The 24,247-nt window shown below is 47.3% G+C and overlaps 1 protein-coding gene across 1 annotated transcript; it reads left to right on the top strand.

Moving 5' to 3' along the window:
• Nucleotides 1-1,935: 1,935 nt before the first annotated feature.
• LOC141240129 (uncharacterized) lies at nt 1,936-16,579 on the top strand. The gene is made up of 5 exons (XM_073668600.1): nt 1,936-2,066; nt 2,386-2,565; nt 5,504-5,624; nt 15,868-16,010; nt 16,330-16,579. The coding sequence occupies exons 1-5, from the start codon at nt 1,989-1,991 to the stop codon at nt 16,561-16,563; spliced, it is 756 nt and encodes a 251-aa protein (XP_073524701.1). The 5' UTR covers nt 1,936-1,988; the 3' UTR covers nt 16,564-16,579.
• The last annotated feature ends 7,668 nt before the right edge of the window (nt 16,580-24,247 follow it).

Here is a 24,247-nt window from a genome sequence, read left to right as displayed (position 1 = left end):
CTCGGTCGGGCGGAGCTTCCTGCTGGCATAGGCGATCACCTTCTCCCGGCCATTCTGCTTCTGACTCAACACAGCTCCTAATCCCTCGTTGCTGGCATCAGTGTACAGCAGGAACGGTTGGCTGTAGTCAGGGTAGGCCAGGATCTCTTCCCCAGTCAGGATCTCTTCACCGGTCAGGATCTCTTCCCCGGTCAGGATCTCTTCACCGGTCAGGATCTCTTCACCGGTCAGGATCTCTTCACCGGTCAGGATCTCTTCACCGGTCAGGATCTCTTCCCCGGTCAGGATCTCTTCACCGGTCAGGATCTCTTCACCGGTCAGGATCTCTTCACCGGTCAGGATCTCTTCCCCGGTCAGGATCTCTTCACCGGTCGGGCTCTCTTCACCGGTCGGGATCTCTTCACCGGTCAGGATCTCCTTCATCACCTCAAAGGACTCAGCTTGCTCCTTACCCCACTGGAACGGGGGGTTCCTGCCTCTGCGATGGTAGATTATATGGGTGCGTGCGATCCGATCGGAGCTGGAAAACAAAACGCCGCAGAGCAGAGAATCCGAGGATTACTGGGTACGGACGCAGTCTGGGGTTTTATCAGATTGAAGTGAGAGCGAGCCCTGACTGGGGAAACAGATGAACTTACTATAGATGTGGACCTGATGAGACTACTGGACTTACAGAACCTCCGGGAGCAGAGAAATCCTCATCACTGGAGAAAGCGGCCACTATGTGACGTCAGAGGGAGGAGGAGCCGGAGGAGCGACTGCGCCGGGATCACCTGCAGATCTGGGCGGGGCAATGACCCCTGAGGGGAGGAGCTGCGGTGACGTCATCACTGTCACATGACCGCAGCCTCATCACAGCTCCTTCACCATTATAATAACTTTATAGTTTATAGACTCATTACAGTCTGTGAGGAAACACTGCGGAGCCAATCACCAACCGAAGCTCCGCCCCCTGATCACATGGCGGTGACGTCATCACAGGCCCTTCACCACTTCTCTCCTGAGCTCCGGCCCCTGATCACATGGCGGTGACGTCACCACAGCTCCTCCCGCTCTCAGTGCAGCAGCTCCGTCCTGGTTGTGCGCAGCTCTTGCTCTCTGGTATCAGCCAGCAGCAGGTTTCCGCTTCCCGCCATTCCGGTGAGATTACAGGGAGGGTTTGTGGTGAATCTGTGAGAGGAGAGTGTGGGGTGAGATCAGAGCTGTTCCTGTGGAGGCTCCTGCTCCATGTGACTGCGGCTCCTCAGTGTTGTATGGGGGATGTGCAGCGGCTCCTCCTCACCTCACCGCCCCCGCTGGAGGTGGAGTTACCACGGTGACCGCCCCCGCTGGAGGTGGAGTTACCACGGTGACCGTCCCCCACTGGAGGTGTAGTTACCACGGTGACCGTCCCCCGCTGGAGGTGGAGTTACCACGGTGACCGCCCCCCCGCTGGAGGTGGAGTTACCACGGTGACCGTCCCCCGCTGGAGGTGGAGTTACCACAGTGACCGCCCCCGCTGGAGGTGGAGTTACCACGGTGACCGCCCCCCGCTGGAGGTGGAGTTACCACAGTGACCGTCCCCCGCTGGAGGTGGAGTTACCACGGTGACCGCCCTCCGCTGGAGGTGGAGTTACCACGGTGACCGCCCCCCGCTGGAGGTGGAGTTACCACAGTGACCGTCCCCCGCTGGAGGTGGAGTTACCACGGTGACCGACCCCCGCTGGAGGTGTAGTTACCACAGTGACCGCCCCCGCTGGCGGTGTAGTTACCATGGTGACCGTCCTCCTACGAGGCTGATAATGAGCGGTCAGGTCGGTGGAGGAGGTCGCGGTGGAGTTTGTGGCTTTTCCTCCAGATTCTTCCTGATAAATGTCGGATATTTGGGGCAGAATTCAGTGATTGTCGTTATATCGTCCCCTGTGATCTCCATCTTCTCCTTTATCATGAAGACGCCGGCAGGACGAGATCCCTCCAGCTGATCCAGTGTTCATCCCTCCTTCTCCTGAATGACCCCGAGGATGGACGAGACCACCAGAAGATTATTACACTTCACCCTGGAGATCATCTCCCTGCTGAGCGGAGAGGTAACTCCTCTACATTTCTATCAGCTTTATTGTGTTATGTAACAAGTCCGACATCGGGAAGAGGAAATCCAGAGGAGGAAGAGAAGGATTCTTTACTGTAAGAGCAGTGATTGTGTGCAGCTCTCTGCCAGGAGGAGTTGTCATGGGGATTCCCTATAAGAGCTGTAGAGGGGCCTGGATGTCTGTCCTGAGTGTAATAATATTCCAGGTTATGGCCCCAGATTACTGGAGACGGTTATTGATCCCGGGATTTCTACTGATTGTCAGATCTGGAGTCGGGAAGGAATTCTTCTCCCTAAGTGTCTCTCTCCATACACAGGATTACACAATAGTGAGGAAGACACCGGGGGAGGGTGTGACTCCCATCATCCATCTCCAGGAGTCAGGAGGGCGGAGCCCAGACCCCATCACAGAGCCTCCCCCGCACCCCCCGATACATGAGAGGAAGAGGAAGATGCTAGAGCTCAGCAACAAGATGATTGAGCTGCTGAGCGGAGAGGTGACTGCTGGGACATTATACTGGACGGCACTGGAGGATTCTGGGTGATGACCAGTGAGGTGACTGCTGGGACATTATACAGGACAGCACTGGAGGATTCTGGGTGATGACCGGAGAGGTAACTGCTGGGACATTATACAAGACAGCACTGGAGGATTCTGGGTGATGACTGGAGAGGTGACTGCTGGGACATTATACAGGACAGCAATGGAGGATTCTGGGTGATGACCAGAGAGGTGACTGCTGGGACATTATACAGGACAGCAATGGAGGATTCTGGGTGATGACTGGAGAGGTGACTGCTGGGACATTATACAGGACGGCACCGGAGGATTCTGGGTGATGACCAGAGAGGTGACTGCTGGGACATTATACAGGATAGCACTGGAGGATTCTGGGTGATGAGCGGAGAGGTGACTGCTGGGACATTATACAGGACAGCACTGGAGGATTCTGGGTGATGACCAGAGAGGTGACTGCTGGGACATTATACAGGACAGCACTGGAGGATTCTGGGTGATGACCCGAGAGGTGACTGCTGGGACATTATACAGGACAGCACTGGAGGATTCTGGGTGATGACCCGAGAGGTGACTGCTGGCACATTATACAGGACAGCACTGGAGGATTCTGGGTGATGACCCGAGAGGTGACTGCTGGGACATTATACAGGACAGCACTGGAGGATTCTGGGTGATGACTGGAGAGGTGACTGCTGGGACATTATACAGGACGGCACCGGAGGATTCTGGGTGATGACCAGAGAGGTGACTGCTGGGACATTATACAGGATAGCACTGGAGGATTCTGGGTGATGAGCGGAGAGGTGACTGCTGGGACATTATACAGGACAGCACTGGAGGATTCTGGGTGATGACCAGAGAGGTGACTGCTGGGACATTATACAGGACAGCACTGGAGGATTCTGGGTGATGACCCGAGAGGTGACTGCTGGGACATTATACAGGACAGCACTGGAGGATTCTGGGTGATGACCCGAGAGGTGACTGCTGGGACATTATACAGGACAGCACTGGAGGATTCTGGGTGATGACCCGAGAGGTGACTGCTGGGACATTATACAGGACAGCACTGGAGCACTGGAGGATTCTGGGTGATGACCCGGTAGGAGACTGCTGGGACATTATACAGGACAGCACTGGAGGATTCTGGGTGATGACTGGAGAGGTGACTGCTGGGACATTATACAGGACGGCACCGGAGGATTCTGGGTGATGACCAGAGAGGTGACTGCTGGGACATTATACAGGATAGCACTGGAGGATTCTGGGTGATGAGCGGAGAGGTGACTGCTGGGACATTATACAGGACAGCACTGGAGGATTCTGGGTGATGAGCAGAGAGGTGACTGCTGGGACATTATACAGGACAGCACTGGAGGATTCTGGGTGATGACCCGAGAGGTGACTGCTGGACATTATACAGGACAGCACTGGAGGATTCTGGGTGATGACCCGAGAGGTGACTGCTGGGACATTATACAGGACAGCACTGGAGGATTCTGGGTGATGACCCGAGAGGTGACTGCTGGGACATTATACAGGACAGCACTGGAGGATTCTGGGTGATGACTGGAGAGGTGACTGCTGGGACATTATACAGGACGGCACCGGAGGATTCTGGGTGATGACCAGAGAGGTGACTGCTGGGACATTATACAGGATAGCACTGGAGGATTCTGGGTGATGAGCGGAGAGGTGACTGCTGGGACATTATACAGGACAGCACTGGAGGATTCTGGGTGATGACCAGAGAGGTGACTGCTGGGACATTATACAGGACAGCACTGGAGGATTCTGGGTGATGACCCGAGAGGTGACTGCTGGGACATTATACAGGACAGCACTGGAGGATTCTGGGTGATGACCCGAGAGGTGACTGCTGGGACATTATACAGGACAGCACTGGAGGATTCTGGGTGATGACCCGAGAGGTGACTGCTGGGACATTATACAGGACAGCACTGGAGGATTTTGGGTAATGACCCGAGAGGTGACTGCTGGGACATTATACAGGGCAGCACTGGAGGATTCTGGGTGATGAGCGCAGAGGTGACTGCTGGGACATTATACAGGACAGCACTGGAGGATTCTGGGTGATGAGTAGAAAGGTGACTGCTGGGATATTATACAGGACAGCACTGGAGGATTCTGGGTGATGACCAGAGAGGTGACTGCTGGGACATTATACAGGACAGCACTGGAGGATTCTGGGTGATGACCCGAGAGGTGACTGCTGGGACATTATACAGGACAGCACTGTGTCTGCTGGGACATTATACAGGACAGCACTGAAGGATTCTGGGTGATGACCGGAGAGGTGACTGCTGGGACGTTTTACAGAACAGCACTGGAGGATTCTGGGTGATGAGCGGAGAGGTGACTGCTGGGACATTATACAGGACAGCACTGGAGGATTCTGGGTGATGAGCGGAGAGGTGACTGCTGGCACATTATACAGGACAGCACTGGGGGATTCTGGGTGATGACCGGAGAGGTGACTGCTGGGACATTATACAGGACGGCACTGGAGGATTCTGGGTGATGAGCGGAGAGGTGACTGCTGGGACATTATACAGGACAGCATTGGAGGATTCTGGGTGATGAGCGGAGAGGTGACTGCTGGGACATTATACAGGACAGCACTGGGGGATTCTGGGTGATGACCGGAGAGGTGACTGTTGGGAGATTATACAGGACAGCATTGGAGGATTCTGGGTGATGAGCGGAGAGGTGACTGCTTGGACATTATACAGGACAGCACTGGGGGATTCTGGGTGATGACCGGAGAGGTGACTGCTGGGACATTATACAGGACGGCACTGGAGGATTCTGGGTGATGACCGGAGAGGTGACTGCTGGGACATTATAAAGCGGCACTGGAGGATTCTGGGTGATGACGGTGTCGTTGTTGTCAGGTTCCTATAAGGTGTCAGGGCGTCGCTGTCTATCTCTCCATGGAGGAGTGGGAGTATCTAGAAGAACACCAGGATCAGTACCAGGAGGTGATGATGGAGGAGCTCCGGCCTCTTACACCAGGTTCGCTGTAGATGACGTGTAATGATGAATCTCCCATTTTCGGCTCTTCTCTTTTTTGCCTTGTACATGTGACTCTTGTGCTGCTGTTCTCGCTCCCTCCCTGTCTCGTCTTCTCCGCTCCCCTCCCCCATTGCTCACACAGGAAAGTGATTGTCCGCAGCGTTTGATTTTACATTCTGTGGATAAATCAGCAGATTTCCGATTGTGTTTGGAGGACAATGAAGCCTCATAAGGCGACAGCAGAAGAAATATTAGGAAGATTCATCTCTTCATGACATAATGGCCGATTAGTAATGAGGGCTATGAAGGGTTGTTCCTCCTGAGCTTTTTGGGGTCTCAGGACTCCTGTTCTGGTGACTGATGGGGTCCTCTGTCCCCTGATCCGACGTCCCACACTGTGTGGTTACTCTGGTGATGTCCCCCCCGGTATCAGTATGGTACAATATAAGGGAGGGCCCTGCTCACAGTCTACATGTTAGGGGGGAATAGAAGGAGTTTGGTATCGGACACGACCAGAATAAGATGTTACACGTCTCTGAGGTCTCAGATTTGTAGTGATTTACATTTATTGTGTATTGTTCCTTACAGGGAACCTGTCTGGTTGGATATCGCCAGTAACATGCACATATGGGGTTAATCTGCTGGTTAATAGCATTAGGGAGGTGCCCGGCCGCTGTACTGAGTGTGCGGCACCCGGTAGCCGCCGGCTTTCTGTCATGCAGGCGCCAACGCAGCTACAGTCACCGTACGCAGCACTGAGCGGCGTCTGTAACTGCGCCCGGGACTGAGACTGACAGCCGGCTAAGCAGTGCATCAGTACAGAGCGACTGTCACTCAGTGTCGGGGCGCAGTTACAGCTGTCGCTCACAGTGCTGCCAGTGGTGACTGTAGCTACACCTTCTTGATTCCTTGGGATTACATCAGGCCTATGCATTTTTTGTGAGGGTGGTAGTAGTGGCGAGGGACTGTTGTGTTCCTACACCCTGGCTCCCTGACAAAGACAAATGTCCCCATTCTCCTGTGCTGTGCGTGTGGTGCAGAACACTCACGTTTTGGTCGCAGATCTCTGCCGTCTTCGGGTTTTCCTCTTCAGTAACCGCCGCACACACGATAGGGGACTTCCACTCCGCTTTATAAAAAAGATCTTTACTTAACAGTCCAACTTCACCATGAGGGAACACGCAGTATTGGGCGCATCCTTTTCCAGGTTCACAGTTCATTGCACAGCATATGTTAATATTCACCGTCTGTTTCTCCTGAGATGTCCCTTCCATAGTCGACCTCTTTGGCCTCTGAGACCCTCGCAGTTTTTAGAGTCCCGTTCCATTTCCTCTGTACTATTCCCCGTCCGACTTCCCCTTCTGGGAAGATTTTGAGACAAGTTACTCTGCTGACTCCTGTGGACCGTAGGCCCCGAACATTAAGGGAAAGTCGTTTTAGAGTTCCTGACTAACGTCCCTCTGCTGCTGGTCGGACCTGGTTTCTGTGCCCCCTGGACCTCCAGCTACTGCTCTGTCACATCCCTCCCTCAGAACTAACTGACAGGAAAAACCGTTACTCCGCCCTGGCCTAATCTCCTCCCCTTTTGACTGGGCCAATCACCAATCCTCCTTCGGTTGCTGGGCAGACTTCCCCGTTACTCCCCTGCTGCAGTCACTAAACCTCCTGGTAACTACCCCGGCTCCTCCTGCTCTGCAGCTATTGCTGAACACATTAACTGTTTCTACCCTAAACTATTGCGTTCACCACTACACTGTACCCAATTCCTAATAATAATAATAATGTTTTATTTATATAGCGCCAACATATTCCGCAGCACTTTACAATTAAGCGGGGACATGTACAGACAATAAATTCAATACAAGGTAAGGCTATGTGCCCACGATGCAGAAATGAAGCAGAAAATTTCTGCAGCATTTCTGCATCTCCCTGGCAGAAAAAATGCATGCAGATTGTGCATGCGTTTTTCCTGCAGAATACATGCGGATTCACATGCGTACCCACGTGCGTTAACACATGTGTTTCTGTATGCGGACTGACAAGCGCTTTCCAGGTGATAGCATCACTTGGAAAGTGCTTGACAACTAGGTCACACTGTATAAATCCATGCAAACAGCAAACAGCATGGATTTATACAGTGTGAACCGTAAAAATTAAAACAAATAAAGCTATACTCACCCCCGAGGCCCCGGCGTGGCAGCAGCGCTCGTTCCTGTCTGGTTCCCGGCTGCCGGCATATCGCGAGACAGAGCGGTGAAGGGCCTGTGGTCACATGACTGTGACGTCACCGCAGGTCCTCAAGCGATGCCGGCATTCAGAGAAAAGCCTCCGGAAATGTGAGTATAAACTTTATTTGTTATTTTATTCTTTTTTTACAGGTACAATGGTACCCAGGTCTGGATGAGAGTCTCATCTCCTCCAGAACTGGGTACCATCCGCACATAGAGACGCATAGAAGCCGCTTGTACAAATGTACAGTCGCGGTTTCTATGCGTTTCAATGCAAATCAATGGCGGGAGTTCCGCTGCGCTTCCGCAAAATTAAATGACATGCTGCAGATTTTTGTACGCAGCATAAACGCTGCTGAAAAATCCGCAGCATGTGCATAGAACATGCGGAATCCCCTTGGGGACCATGGGGTGCGGATTACCTAGCGTTTCACAAGCGTTTATGCTGCGGAAATTCCGCAGCATAAACGCTTGAAAAACTCTACGTGGGCACCCAGCCTAAGACAGTTTAAACAGTTACATTGGAGCGAGGGTCCGGCCGCTCACATGCTTACAATCTACAAGGGAATGGGGGGACGCAGTAGGTGCAACGTGCTTGTTATTTCAGGTCTGACAATTATAATAAATAGGGATTTTCATATAAAGCTGCATGATCCGGTCATCAGCCCGTATGTATAAGTGCAATAATCAAGTATTGAGTGCAGTTATCTTGTGCATGGAGGGTGTGGAGACAGATGAAGAGTAGGGAACAGATTCTGAATAATATTTAGAAGGAGGGAACAGGGGAAAGTTAGTTTACTGAGTAGTTGAGGTGGTCGGCTTGTTTAAAGAGATGGGTTTTTAAAGCGCGCTTGAAGACATGGGGGCTAGGCATCAGTCGGATCGTCTGAGGTAGAGCATTCCAGAGAACTGGCGCAGCACGAGAGACGTTTTGGAGACAGAGGTGCGAGGTTCAGATTATGAGGGATGTTAGTCTTAGGTCATTTGTAGAACGGAGGGCACGTGTAGGGCGATAGGCAGAGATGAGAGAGGAGATGTAAGGCGGTACAGAACTGTGGAGAGCTTTTTGGGTGAGAGCGATGAGTTTATATTGGACAATGTAGCTTATGGGCAATCAGTGTAATGACTGGCACAAGATGGATGCATCGGTGAAGCGGCTGGACAGAAATACGACCCCGGCTGCAACATTCAGGACGGATTGGAGAGGAGAAAGTTTGGTAAGAGGGAGACCGATCAGAAGAGAGTTGCAGTAGTCCAGACGAGAGTGAATAAGAGCGACAGTAAGAGTTTTAGCAGTTTCAAAGGTGAGAAAAGGTCGGATTCTGGAGATGTTTTTAAGAGTGAGTGAGTGATCGGGTATGGGGAGTAAAGGAAAGGTTAGTGTCGAATATGACCCCAAGGCAGCGGGCGTGCTGCTTGGGGGTTATGGTTGAACCCTCCAAGGTAATTTCGATGTTAGGTAGAGTTGGGTTAGTAGAGGGGAGAAACACAAGAAGTTCAGTTTTAGAGAGATTCAGTTTAAGATAGAGGGAGGACATGATGTTAGAGACAGCGGACAGACAATCCTTGATGTTTTGTATTAGGGTAGGGGTGATGTAAGAGGAAGAACTGTATAATTGGGTGTCGTCAGCATAGAGATGATACTGAAACCCAAATCTGCTGATTGTTTGTCCAATAGGGGCAGTGTATAGAGAGAAGACGAGGGGGCCTAGGACTGAGCCCTGCAGAACTCCGATAGTAAGGGGACGAGGAGAGGAAGAGGAGCCGGAAAAAGATACAATGAAGGAGCGGTCAGAGAGGTAGGAGGAGAACCAGGAGAGAACAGTGTCCTTGAGGCCTATAGAGTGGAGCATAGTGAGGAGGAGCTGGTGATCCACAATGTCAAATGCGGCAGAGAGATCCAGGAGAATCAGCAGGGAGCAGTGACCTTTGGATTTAGCTGTTAGTAGATCATTAGAGACTTTAGTGAGGGCAGTTTCAGTGGAGTGTAAGGAGCGGAAACCAGATTGTAGAGGGTCGAGGAGAGAGTTATCTGAGAGATAGCGGATTAGACGGGAGTGGACCAGGCGTTCCAGGAGTTTAGAGATGAAAGGAAGATTAGAGACAGGTCTGTAGTTAGCAGCGCAGTTCTGGTCCAGGGATGGCTTTTTAAGTAAAGGGGTTATGATGGCGTGTTTAAATGAGGGAAAGATACCTGAAGAAAGAGAGAGGTTAAATATTTTAGTCAGGTGAGTGGTGATCACCGGTGAGAGAGACTGCAGATGTGAAGGAATGGGGTCACTGTTGCAGGTTGCAGGTTGAGAAGAAGTGAGGAGCTGGGTAACTTCTTCTGTAACAGGCTCAAAGATGACTAGTGAGCTTGAAGTGCGGCAGGGAAGGGGATCCAGGCACTGAGGAGATTGGGCTGAGTTGTCCTGATGGATGTGGTTGATTTTTTCTAGGAAATAAATGGCCAGATCCTCACCGCTGAGGTTGGTGGTGGGGGCCTGTGCATTAGGTTTCAGGAGGGAGTTTAAGGTTTCAAAAAGTCGTTTTGGATTGTTGGACAGTGAAGTGATGAGGGTGGTGAAGTAGGATTGTTGGCCAGATGAAGGGCAGAGTTATAGCTTTTGAGCATGAATTTATAGTGGATGAAGTCCGCTGCTAAAAGAGATTTTCTCCACTGACGCTCAGCACACCTTGAGCAACGCTGAAGAAAGCGTGTTTGCATTGTGTGCCAGGGCTGCCGTTGTCTGTGTCGGGTCTTTCTGCATGTAGAAGGTGCTGCTTCATCTAGGGCGCTCTTCAGTGTATTATTGTAGTGTGACAATGCCAAGTTTGGACAGGAGAGGGAGGAGATGGGGGCTGAAGATGTGTGGAGATTGTCCATAAGCTGCTGGGTATTAATGGCACGTGTATTCCTAGAAGTGTGGTAAGTGGGGGTGTCCCGGGTAAGGAGACAGTTCTTGACAGAGAAGGAAAGAAGGTTGTGGTCCAAGAGCAGGAGAGGGGAGTTAGTAAAGTCATGCAGCGAGCATAGACAGGAGAAAACCAGGTCCAGAGTATTCCCGTCTTCATGTGTAGAAGAGTTAGTAACCTATGAGAGGCAGATTGGGAGAGGAGATCATTGATGGGGATGTCTCCCATGATGAGGGTGGGGATGTCACAGGATAGAAAGTGAGGAAGCCAGGTGGCAAAGTGATCCAGGAACTGGTGGGAGGAGCCTGGAGGGCAATACACAACCGCCACTCACAGGGAGAAGGGTTTGCGGAGTCTGACGGTGTGGACTTCAAAGGAAGGAAACATAAGTGAGGGAACTGGGGGGATGACCTGGAAAGCACATTGTGGTGAAAGGAGCAAACCAACACCTCCACCCTGTCTATTCTCAGGTCTGGCCGTATGTGAAAATTTTAGCCCACCAAATGAGAGAGCAGCAGCTGCGGTGGTGTCTGAATGCTGGATCCAGATTTTTGTAATAGCCAGAAGGTGAAGGGAATTGCTGAGGAAAAAATCGTGAATGTAAGTTAGTTTGTTACACACAGACCGTGTGTTCCAGAGAGCACAATGAAAGCAATAGGAGAGGGCAAGCACTGAATGTTACTAAGATTAGCAGGATTTCTATATGCAGCTGGAGGAGAGTATATGCTAGTGCAGGGAGGCCCAGGGTTGGGGGAGATGTCGCCAGCGACTAGGAGAAGGAGAAAAAAAGAGAAAGAGCAGGTGGTGCAATGATTTGTATGAACATTTTGAGTGCTGTATGGAGGTAGTGGATGGTTTGGAGTGGGTGAGAAATGTCAGTAGAGCCTCAGAGTTATACATGAGAGAGGGGAGAAGGGAGGGGTGGATATGGAGAGAGTGCACAGAATGTGTTAAAGGGCGGACGAGAAAGCAGAAGTTAAAACAAGTAAGAGGCAGATTGCTATGACTAATGCATAATGCAATACAACTGACCAAGAAGCAGCATGTTTGTATGAATATCTTATGCACCTTACCTGTCTCCTGCCCTGTCCAACTGCCATTGTATAACTGCTTATTAAAAGCACTTTAAGCTATTGCACTTAGTCTGTTGCACGCATGACCCAGCACGCGTGCTATCCTGAGCCAGAGCTGAATATATATGAATTGAAATGTCTGCTAACATGCAGCACCTAATCTAATACTCTATATATACTCACCCTATAACTAACACATCAGACATTAGGTCACATACATACTCATATATAAACACAGGGTACAGCAATATGTGCAGAAAGAGGGAAGAGGCGCATGACCGTCCTGGTCACCATCTTACACATTTCCTCCCCCCGTGATATTAATATCTCACTCCTCTGCTACTTGTTATCTCTTCTGAAATCTGCATTGTATTTCCATGTTACTTGCAATGCTCTGCAGCTAATCACTGGTATACACACTGCTCAAAAAAATAAAGGGAACACTTAAACAACAGAATATAACTGCCAGTGAATCAAACTTCTGTGAAATCAAACTGTCCACTAAGGAAGCAACACTGATTGACAATCAATTTCACATGCTGTTGTGCAAATGGAATAGACAATAGATGGAAATTATTGGCAATTATCAAGACACCCTCAATAAAGGAGTGGTTCTGCAGGTGGGGACCACAGACCACATCTCAGTACCAATGCTTTCTGGCTGATGTTTTGGTCACTTTTGAACGTGTAAACCTGCCGCCGTTTCACTTGGGTGCGCCAGTTACGTTGCCTTCACCAGCCTTTGTTGCGCCTTCACCCAGGCTGCATTGTACAGCGCCTCCTGCTCTGCAGCTTAGGAAACAAACCACTGACACACCCAAACCTTTGATGAAGGCTTTTTAATGGATTCTGTAGCCATGAGCCACTTGTAAGACTCGGCAGGAGGGAGTGGACCGCCCCACTGCCACCTGCAGATCACTCCCAAAATAAAAGCCCACGCTGGGTTTTCTTAAATCCAACTTGGTCAAATAGTTTGACTTCTGCATTGCTGATCACCATTATTGGCATCCCTTCATTTTTTCCATGGCCTGTACAATATCTTCAGAAATAATGAAAGTTACAGTATATCCTTAGGATTTTTTTAATTGGTGGTCCAAAGTAATACAACAATAGAACATTGTTTAACCTCCATGTGGCAGTTTCAAAGAAGAAACCGAATAAACAGCATGTGCAGCAATAAAGGCCCCCCTAAACCCCTAATTAATACTTGGCAGAAAAACAAGAACATCCTCCAGCGGTAGCCAAAAATATAAAAAGCAAAGTTTATTGATCACATTAGAAACTGTAGTAGCAAGTCACCAAAAGAGATCCATAGATATTCTATTCTATTTTCTGCTGTTTGTCTCCACGTCCGAGACTGGGACGGCTCCGCACGCTGCCTTACAGATGAAGACTGCTAATCAACGTTGGGTGAGCTGACTATTCCTTTACCCAATTCCCCTCTGTTCTTCAAGTAATTAATACTTGGTTGCACACCCTTTGGCATTGCTGACGGCCTCCAAACATTTCTTGTAGCCATCTATAAGCTTCTTGCACTTCTCAGCTGGGATTTTCTCCCGCTCTTCCTTTGCAGTTTGTTCGAGCTCTTGAATGTTTGCAGGTTCTTTTTCCCAACGGCAGATTTCACCTCACCCCAAAGATTTTCAGTGGGATTGAGGTCTGGACTCGTTGCTGGCCATTATAAAACAGTCCATGTTTTTTCTTTTTCAACCCTTTTGGATATGTGCTTTGGGTCATTGTCTTGCTGGAGGACCCATGATCTTTGACTCAAACCAAATTTTCTTTCACTGGGTAGGACATTTCTGTTAGAACCCTCCTGTTTGTTTTTTCCATCTTGTGTTTTGCGGTCATGTGACCATCTGCCTTTATATTCCAGCTCCGCCCTTGTGGCTGTGCTGGACTTCAGTGTTTGACTGTTTCTCTAGCCTGGTGCTTCGGTGCGTTTCTCTATCAAGTTCGCTTGGTCCTCTGGGACCTCTAGTACATTTTTGTCAGTTTGTCTTTTTGTGTTCTGCAACAACTTCTCTGTTTAGGAGGTGTCCCATTTTTGTCCCAGTCCTTAGTTCTTTTAGGGACCCCTCCCTTTATTCTATAGGTCTTCGTTCTGACTAGCCGAGGACTAAGGCAGGTCTGTTCACTAGGAACAGGCTGCCTGCTACATCGTAGGGATTCAGCTTAGTCTTACTGTAGGGACAGCTTTCCCCTATCTTTGCTTAGTACTTGTTGCAGATCATAACAATTTCGCTCTAAAACCTCTTGATAATTCTTAGATTTCATGATTCCTGTGATATGGTCAAGGCCTCCAGTACCAGATGCTGCAATGCAACCCCACAGTATTGTGGATCCTCCACTATGCTTAAGTGTTGGTAAGGTTTTCTTTCCTTATATCAAAAGAATGTAGTCAGCACTCCGTACAGCTGGGGTGGTGCACGTGGAAAACAGTGTTTCTGGGAAAAGCAAATCCCGGCACTCACATGTTGATGATTAATTTGTTTATTCCACAACTCACATTGTGAGTTGTGGAATAAACAAATTAATCATTAACACGTGAGTGCCGGGATTTTCTTTCCTTATATAACCTTCATTGCGTCGTCTGTAAACAAACTGTTGCTTTGCATTGCCAAAAAGCTCTATTTTTGTTTCATCTGTCCACAGAACATTTTCCCAGAAGGATTGAGGCTTGTCAAAGTACTCTTTGGCAAAGATCAGTCGTTCCTTTTTATGTCTTTTATTCAGCAATGGTTTCTTCCTTGGCCTTCGCCCATAAAGCTCTGCTTGGTTTAGTGTGCGGCGTATGGTACTTGCTTTAACCATGACCCCAGACTATTCCAGGTTGGCCTTCAGGTATTTGGATGTTTGACGTGATGGTTTTTTTCCACTATTTCCACCAATCTTTGAAGACCTCTTTTGCCAATTTTCCTCTTTCCAGGGAGGTTCTTGATGGTTCCATGCTTGGCAAACTTATTAATGACATTGCGCACTGTTGAAACTGGGATACCAAGGTTTTTGGAGATGGCCTTCTACCCTTTGGAAGTCTTGTGTTTGCTAATAGCAGTTCTGATGTCCTCAGGCAGCTCCTTTGTCTTCACCATTGTGACAAAGGAACGGGGCCTACCATGTGGCTTTTTAAAACACTGAAGTCATCATTCATTGGCTAATTCTTGTCACATGGGCACTGACAATCAAAGGAGAATCTCTTTTGTGATTTACCACAGGTGAGTCAAAATGTGTTTCCATACTAAATTAAGGTAAAGGTGGAAATACCAGTGACACAGAAAGCTTCAGATTTTTCTATTTTTCCCTCCCATTGGTTTTTGTTTTAAATTATCATTTGCTCTTTTGTATTTAACATGAGTCTCTATACAAAAAACTGTTTCACTTTATTCATTTTTTTCAGGAGATATTCCACATTATGTACTTAAAGCGCACCTGTCAGCAGGATTGTGCTTAGTAAACTACATAGACTGTCAGGTAGGCGACATTACACTGATTAAAATGATACCTTTTTTGATGAAATCCGTCCTGTGGTTCTTGTGTAATCTTTACTTTCAGTTTGGAGATAATGATATGCTCGTGCTCCAGGGCGACCTGTGGGGGGCGCTCTATCTGGTGCTCTGATTACATATTCACCTGTATGCTCTTATGGCAGCTCACTGTGCCTTCACTGACCTGCCTCCTATTTTACCTAGCCACGCACTACTAGATGCATTATGTAAAATAGGAGGCAGGTCAGTGAACGATAAGTGAGCTGTCATAAGAGCATACAGATGAATATGTAAGCAGAAACCCAGATAGAGCGCCCCCCATAGGCTGCACCGGAGCACGAGCATATCATTATCTCCAAACTGAAAGTAAAGATTACACAAGAACCACAAGACGGATTTCATCAACCAAGGTGTCATATTAATCAGTGTAATGTCGCCCTCCTGACAGTGTATGTAGTTTACTGAGCACAATCCTGCTGACAGGTGCCAATAACGATTAGCAGGAATGTATCGCAAATGTTGTTGTCCTCTATTTTCATCTTCTCCTTTTATTGTAAAGACGCCGGCAGGACGAGATCCCTCCAGCTGATCCAGTGTTCATCACTCCTTCTCCTGAATGACCCCCCGAGGATGGACGAGGACGAGACCACCAGAAGATTATTACACTTCACCCTGGAGATCATCTCCCTGCTGAGCGGAGAGGTAACTCCTCTACATTTCTATCAGCTTTATTGTGTTATGTAACAAGTCCGACATCGGGAAGAGGAAATCCAGAAGAGGAAGAGAAGGATTCTTTACTGTAAGAGCAGTGATTGTGTGCAGCTCTCTGCCAGGAGGAGTTGTCATGGGGATTCCCTATAAGAGCTGTAGAGGGGCCTGGATGTCTGTCCTGAGTGTAATAATATTCCAGGTTATGGCCCCAGATTACTGGAGACGGTTATTGATCCCGGGATTTTTACTGATTGTCAGATCTGGAGTCGGGAAGGAATTCTTCTCTCTAAGTGTCTCTCTCCATACACAGGATTACACAATAGTGAGGAAGACACCGGGGGAGGGTGTGACTCCCATCATCCATCTCCAGGAGTCAGGAGGGCGGAGCCCGGACCCCATAACACAGCCTCCCCCGCACCCCCCGATACATGAGAGAAGGAAGAAGAAGAAGATCCTAGAGCTCAGCAACAAGATGATTGAGCTGCTGAGCGGAGAGGTGACTGCTGGGACATTATACAGGATGGCACTGGAGGATTCTGGGTGATGACCGGAGAGGTGACTGCTGGGACATTATACAGGACAGCACTGGAGGATTCTGGGTGATGAGCGGAGAGGTGACTGCTGGGACATTATACAGGATGGCACTGGATGATTCTGGGTGATGACTGGAGAGGTGACTGCTGGGACATTATACAGGACAGCACTGGAGGATTCTGGGTGATGAGCGGAGAGGTGACTGCTGGGACATTATACAGGACAGCACTGGAGGATTCTGGGTGATGACGGTGTCGTTGTTGTCAGGTTCCTATAAGGTGTGAGGACATCGCTGTCTATCTCTCCATGGAGGAGTGGGAGTATCTAGAAGGACACCAGGATCGGTACCAGGAGGTGATGATGGAGGAGCTCCGGCCTCTGACATCACCAGGTGAGAGGAGACTCTTGTTGGCTCCGGTGGATGTGATGACATCTCTCGGCCTCGTCCTATAATAGATGATTTTTCTCCAGACTTGCTCTGGTTTTCTCTACATTTTCTCACAGCTTTCATTCCCTGATTATTCTCTTCTGATCTGTGAGTCGCGGTTTCTCCGCTGTTGTCTTCATCAGTCTTGAGTCTTCGTCCTCGGCGGCTTCTTTCAGAATCTTTCACCGTCCTTAGAGCATCGGTCACATTTTGTCTGCAGATGTCCCAGCGCTTCTGTCCGTTCTCTCCTGTGAGATCTTTCGGTACCTGAGTCTGTTGTGGATTGTTACTCAGCAGAGTCGGGGTTAATTTATTGATGATTTTCCCCCTAATCCGCTGTTGCTTGTCCGTCCCTCTGAATCTGTGCCGGCTCAATGTCGTCATCAGTCGTGGTCGGGCTTCTTGCTTTTTGGGTTTTGTTTCTCAGCATTTATTGGGCGGTAAGAACGACGTCGCTGCCATTTTCCAGGTCAGTACAGTTACAGCAATTCCAAACTTGTCGGGTTTATTTTTTAGAATATATTTTATAGGTTAAATATTCAGAACTGTTGCTGACACCCATCACTTTATCTTCCGTTATCGGAGCTGTGTGAGGGCTTCTCTTCTTGAATGGCCGCTGACCTTTTTGTTGGTGACTTTTTTGATCGTTGTTTTTTCATTGCCTTTTTGGGGAGGTGTTTTTGATGTGTTTTTTTCTTTTGACGTTTACCGTGTGAGATAAAACCTGATGTGAAACTGCCAAATAATATATATATATATATATACAGTACAGACCAAAAGTTTGGACAGACCTCATTTAAAGATTTTTCTGTATTTTCATGACTTTGAAAATTGTACATTCACACTGAAGGCATCAAAACTATGAATTAACACATGTGGAATTATATACTTAACAAAAAAGTGTGAAACAACTGAAAATATGTCTTATATTCTAGGTTCTTCAAAGTAGCCACCTTTTGCTTTGATGACTGCTTTGCACACTCTTGGCTTTCTCTTGATGAGCTTCAAGAGGTAGTCACTGGAAATGGTTTTCACTTCACAAGTGTGCCCTGTTAGGTTTAATAAGTGGGAATTCTTGCCTTATAAATGGGGTTGGGACCATCAATTGTGTTGTGCAGAAGTCAGATGGATACACAGCTGATAGTCCTACTGAATAGACTGTTAGCTGCTTTTTTCTTGCCATAATACAAATTCTAAGTAAAGAAAAACGAGTGGCCATCATTACTTTAAGAAATGAAGGTCAGTCAGTGCGAAAAATTGGGCAAACTTTGAAAGTGTCCCCAAGTGCAGTTGCAAAAACCATCAAGCGCTACAAAGAAACTGGCTCACATGAGGACCGCCCCAGGAAAGGAAGACCAAGAGTCACCTCTGCTTCTGAGGATAAGTTTATCCGAGTCACCAGCCTCAGAAATCGCAGGTTAACAGCAGCTCAGATTAGAGACCAGGTCAATGCCACACAGAGTTCTAGCCGCAGACACATCTCTTCAACAACTGTTAAGAGGAGACTTTGCGCAGCAGGCCTTCATGGTAAAATAGCTGCTAGGAAACCACTGCTAAGGACAGGCAACAAGCAGAAGAGACTTGTTTGGGCTAAAGAACACAAGGAATGGACATTAGACCTGTGGAAATCTGTGCTTTGGTCTGATGAGTCCAAATCTGAGATCTTTGGTTCCAACCACCGTGTCTTTGTGCGACGCAGAAAAGGTGAACGGATGGACTCTACATGCCTGGTTCCCACCGTGAAGCATGGAGGAGGAGGTGTGATGGTGTGGGGGTGCTTTGCTGCTGACACTGTTGGGGATTTATTCAAAATTGAAGGCATACTGAACCAGCATGGCTACCACAGCATCTTGCAGCGGCATGCTATTCCATCCGGTTTGCGTTTAGTTGGACCATCATTTATTTTTCAACAGGACAATGACCCCCAAACACACCTCCAGGCTGTGTAAGGGCTATTTGACCAAGAGAGAGTGATGGGGTGCTACGCCAGATGACCTGGCCTCCACAGTCACCAGACCTGAACCCAATCGAGATGGTTTGGGGTGAGCTGGACCGCAGAGTCAAGGCAAAAGGGCCAACAAGTGCTAAGCATCTCTGGGAACTCCTTCAAGATTGTTGGAAGACCATTTCCGGTGACTACCTCTTGAAGCTCATCAAGAGAATGCCAAGAGTGTGCAAAGCAGTTGTCGTCACTGCATTCTGGGTCTTCTGTCCTTTGGATTACGATATCGGAGAGAATGAGACACAGGACAGGATGTTTGTGTCTAAACATGCTCTAAACTTTTTTACAAAACACAGGGTTAATATACACCCTGAAGGCAGGAAACGGATTTGCCATATATGGTTCGATTATACAGTTTAGCTGATCAAGCGAGAAAGCTAGTTTCTGTATGCTTTAAAATATTTAATTAGACGTATCTGGCTAGCAAGGCCACGTTATCTTCTTGCAAGAACACATTATTGCTACAAGAAGAAACATCTGGCCAGGGAGGACACGCTATTGATACAAGAAGGAACATTTCAACTGGTGTTGTTTTCACCTAAAATAACTGTCAGACTTATATAGCATAGATGGGGTCTTTGAACTTGAGGGGCCTCATCTTCTGCTATAACACAGTCATCAAAGCAAAAGGTGGTTACTTTGAAGAACCTAGAATATAAGACATATTTTCAGTTGTTTCACACTTTTTGTTAAGTATATAATTCCACATGTGGTAATTCATAGTTTTGATGCCTTCAGTGTGAATGTACAATTTTCATAGTCATGAAAATACTGAAAAATCTTTAAATGAGAAGGTGTGTCCAAACTTTTGGTCTGTACTGTATATATATATATAGATATATTATATATATATATATATATTATATATATTTTTTTTTTATTTATTTTTTTTATACAAAAACATTTGTTCTAATTTTGGGAGACAAAGCAAAAATAATAAGGACTTCAATCTGAGATCCTGGTCTGGTGATAATAATAAGTGTAAGTCTCCCTTAAAGGGATGTTTGTTCAGAAGAATATGTATTATGGAGCTTTTCTGTGGAATCTGACCAGACAATCTCTCCTTGGCTCCCCGTGTGCATCAGTAAGCGCCCATGACCCCGGTGCCGGCTCTCTAGTTGTCCTTTCTACACATTGATAGGCACTAACCGCTGCGTACCGGGTGCTCCCCACAACACCATCCTTCCGGGTTCTGTGACTTCATCCGTCAGCCGTACATGTGCCCTTTTTTCCTCCTTTAGAGACAAACGCAGAACTTGCTGCCTATTTAAATGTTTATACCAAGGCGGATGTTGAGATTTATCTCTATTTAGAGAAGAAAAACACAGTAACCCGTCTTTTAATAGAACGGAAGGCTCTCTCCTCTTAGTGATCCCAGAGGATCCTGTCCAGGAGGGAGGCCGTGTCCTCATGGTGACATCATGAGCTCTCAAAAAACAATCACTGGTAAATGGTCACCATCCTTCCCCCAATCTCCATAAAGTGAATTAGGAGAGAAGAAACCATTGGATGGAAATGTGGAGCTTTCTCCAGCTCCTCTGTGGTTCCATCCCTGGAGACGGAACTTGGAGAAGTTGTGTTTTTTAGTACGGTTCCTTCATCTGACTGACGAGGGTCTTCTCTGTCCCTCTCCTCAGGGTCCTCATCCTCCGAGTGCAGAGCATTAGGTTTTGGCCTCGCTGATTATCACTTCATACTTGAGGCCCACAATGTGCTGGGTCCTTGGTACCAGTGGTGAGGACCACAACAATGTAATTTATTCCCTGATACATAAACATAGAATTACCGGTTCTGAGAGACGAATCTAATATATATAGACAGATACACGGCAGGTCATGTATTCAGTCTCTGTGTCTCCACAGATGGATCCAGGAGGAGAAATCCACCAGAGAGATGTCCCCGTCCTCTGTATCCCCAGGACTGTCCAGAGGAGAATCACAACATCCCGGAGGATCATCAGGTAGATGACACTGAAGTCCCCACAATATCTGACCATGACGTGATGGGATTTGAGCTCATCTTACATTGTTCTTTTTAGGGTGAAGATCTGATTGATATTAAGGTTGAGGTTATACATGGAGTACAAGAGGCGACCGCAATATGGGCTGATTAGCAGGGTGAGGAGGGAGACTGTCATGTCGGTTCTGTGGTCACCTACTACTGCTTCCATCATTGCATGACACAATCTACAGTGGCATGTAAACGTTTGGGCACCCCTGGTCAAAATTACTGTTATTGTGACCAGTTGAAGATGAAATGATCTCTAAAAGACCTAAAGTTAAAGATGACACATTTCCTTTGTATTACTCTTGGAGATTTGTGTGCTCAGATAACTTTGACCAATGATTCAGACCTTACTTAGCCTGTTAGGGTAAGGGCTCGTTCACTATCATCGTTAGGAAAGGCCAGTGTTATAAAAACCCAGCCTACTCTAACAATGTGCCAAAAAAACAGCAGCCATGGCTTCTTCTAATACGCTGTCTAGCACTCTGAAAATGGTGGAGGCCCACAAAGCAGGAGAAGGCTATGAGCTAAGCGTTTTCAAGTTGCCCTTTCCTTGGTTCAAAATGTAATAAAGAAATGGCAGTTAACAGAAACAGTGGAGGTCAAGATAAGGTCTGGAAGACCAAGCAAATTTTCGGTAGGATTGCTAGAGAGGCAAATCAGAACCCCCGCCTGACTGCAAAAGACCGTCAGAAAGATTTAGCAGACTCTGGAGTTGTGGTACATTGTTGTACTCTTCAGAGACACCTGCACAAATATGGCCTTCATGGAAGAGTCATCAGAAGAAAACCTCTCCTGCGACCTCACCATGAAATTCAGCGTCAGAAGTATGTAAAAGTACATCTAAGAAGGTCTGATGCATTTTGGAAACAAGTCTTGTGGACCGATGAGGTTAAAATAGAGCAATGATCAAAGTTGTGTGGAGAAAAAAGTGCACAGAATTTTAGGAAAAGAACATCTCGCCAACCATTAAGCATGGTGGTGGATCAATCATGCTTTGGGGTTGTGTTGCAGCCAATGGCACAGGGAACGGGTAGAGGGAAGAATGGATTCCATGAAATTTCAGCAAATTCTTGATGCAAACATAACACCATCTGCAAAAAAGCTGGAGGTGAAAAGAGGATGGCAAATGATAATGATACTAAACACACGTCAAAAGGCGCAAGCTGAAGGTTTTACAATGGCCCTCATAGTCCCCTGATTTGAACATCATTGAAAATCTGTGGCTAGACCTCAAAATAGCAGAGGATGCAAGACGACCCAAGAATCTCACAGAACTGGAAGAATTCTCCAAAGAAGAATGAATGAAAATCCTTCAAATAAGAATTGAAAGACTATTGTCTGGCTACAAAAAGCATTTACAAGCTGTGATACTTTCAAAAGGGGGCGCTACTAGCTACTAACCTTGCCGGGTGCCAAAACTTTTGCATTTGCCCATTTTCCCTTATTAAATTTTTTTTTTAAATGTAAAAGATGAAAATATATATAATTTATTATTTATTGTTTTGCCTTAAATACAAAGGAAATGTCATCTGTAACTTTAGGCCGTTTAGAGATTATTTCATCTTCAACTTAACTGTTCACAATAACAGTAATTTTGACCATTGGTGCCCAAACTTTTACATGTCACTGTTTTCTGTCACTGTGTGTTTCCTACAGATGGATTCATAGAAAGAAATCCACCAGAGAGATGTCCCCGTCCTCTGTATCCCCAGGACTGTCCAGAGGAGAATCACAACATCCCGGAGAGTCATCAGGTAGACGGTGCTGAGCCCTGTACCGGATCTGTATATGGGGGACTTTTCTGATCGAGGTCATAGATGTCACAGATTTTGGTGGTTTCTTGTATTGTGCTGATTGTTACATCTGATATATCAGGAGGAAGATCCAACTAAGAATAAAGTGAAGAACGAGACAGAAGAAGAAGCGATGACGAGGGGGGATCAGCCGTGTGTGAGTGACGGGAAGGAGGAGATTCCTGTAGATGTTTCCACAGGTGTGTAATAATGACCGGCGTGTGATGATGATGATGACCGGCGTGTGATGATGATGATGATGATTGGCATGTGTCTATGATTAGCGGCGTGTGATGATGATGACTGGCGTATGACGATGATGATTGGCATGTGACTATGATTAGCGGCGTGTGATGATGATGACTGGCGTGTGATGATGATGATGATTGGCATGTGACTATGATTAGTGACGTGTGATAATGATGTCTGGCGTATGACGATGATAATTGGCATGTGACTATGATTAGCGGCGTGTGATGATGATGACTGGCGTATGACGATGATGATTGGCATGTGACTATGATTAGCGGTGTGTGATGATGATGACTGGCGTATGACGATGATGATTGGCATGTGACTATGATTAGCGGCGTGTGATGATGATGACTGGTTTATGACGATGATGATTGGCATGTGACTATGATTAGTGGCGTGTGATGATGATGACTGGCGTATGACGATGATGATTGGCATGTGACTATGATTAGCGGCGTGTGATGATGATGACTGGCGTATGATGATGATGATCGGCATGTGACTATGATTAGTGACGTGTGATGATGATTGGCGTATGACGATGATGATTGGCATGTGACTATGATTAGCGGCGTGTGATGATGATGACTGGCGTATGATGATGATGATTGGCATGTGACTATGATTAGTGATGTGTGATGATTGGCGTATGACGATGATGATTGGCATGTGACTGATTAGCGGCGTGTGATGATGATGACTGGCGTATGATGATGATGATTGGCATGTGACTATGATTAGTGACGTGTGATGATTGGCGTATGACGATGATGATTGGCATGTGACTGATTAGCGGCGTGTGATGATGATGACTGGCGTATGATGATGATGATTGGCATGTGACTATGATTAGCGGCGTGTGATGATGATGACTGGCGTATGACGATGATGATTGGCATGTGACTATGATTAGTGACGTGTGATGATGATGACTGGCGTATGATGATGATGATTGGCATGTGACTATGATTAGTGACGTGTGATGATGATTGGCGTATGACGATGATGATTGGCATGTGACTATGATTAGTGGCGTGTGATGATGATGACTGGCGTATGATGATGATGATTGGCATGTGACTATGATTAGTGACGTGTGATGATGATTGGCGTATGACGATGATGATTGGCATGTGATTATGATTAGCGGCGTGTGATGATGATGACTGGCGTATGACGATGATGATTGGCATGTGACTATGATTAGTGG

Source organism: Phyllobates terribilis, unplaced genomic scaffold, assembly GCF_046119375.1.
Source record: "Phyllobates terribilis strain yellow unplaced genomic scaffold, ASM4611937v1 Scaffold_796__1_contigs__length_659822, whole genome shotgun sequence".
Classification (NCBI taxonomy): domain Eukaryota; kingdom Metazoa; phylum Chordata; class Amphibia; order Anura; family Dendrobatidae; genus Phyllobates; species Phyllobates terribilis.
This window is presented reverse-complemented; position numbering and strand designations above follow the sequence as displayed.